This window comes from Passer montanus, unplaced genomic scaffold (assembly GCF_014805655.1).
Source record: "Passer montanus isolate IOZ18808 unplaced genomic scaffold, ASM1480565v1 scaffold569, whole genome shotgun sequence".
Classification (NCBI taxonomy): Eukaryota; Metazoa; Chordata; class Aves; order Passeriformes; family Passeridae; genus Passer; species Passer montanus.
Genome location: NW_024370694.1, coordinates 2,505 through 2,713, shown reverse-complemented (window position 1 = coordinate 2,713; position 209 = coordinate 2,505). Strand labels below are relative to the sequence as shown.

Genomic DNA, 209 nt, shown 5'->3' with positions numbered 1-209 from the left:
AGTGGGACAGGGTCCCCTGATGTTTTGGGGTGCCCTGGGTGTGTCCCCAGTCCCAGCCCTGCTGCAGGAGCTTCAATCCTTATCCCAAAAATATCCCCCCCCCATTTTGAGAGGGTTTTGGGATGGTCCCAATTTTTTGGGGGGGGTCCCTGTTTTTGGGGTGCCCCGATGGCGAGGGGTCCTTGCTCCCCCCCCCCCCCCCCTCTTTG

General features: G+C 60.8%; 1 protein-coding gene across 1 annotated transcript in view; it reads left to right on the top strand.

Moving 5' to 3' along the window:
- Nucleotides 1-20, top strand: part of LOC120510208 (basic proline-rich protein-like) — a 3,055-nt gene extending 3,035 nt beyond the window's left edge. The window contains exon 3 of the mRNA XM_039725772.1: nt 3-20. Within this exon, the coding sequence (XP_039581706.1) occupies nt 3-20 (18 nt within the window). The remainder of the gene's footprint in view (nt 1-2) is intronic.
- The last annotated feature ends 189 nt before the right edge of the window (nt 21-209 follow it).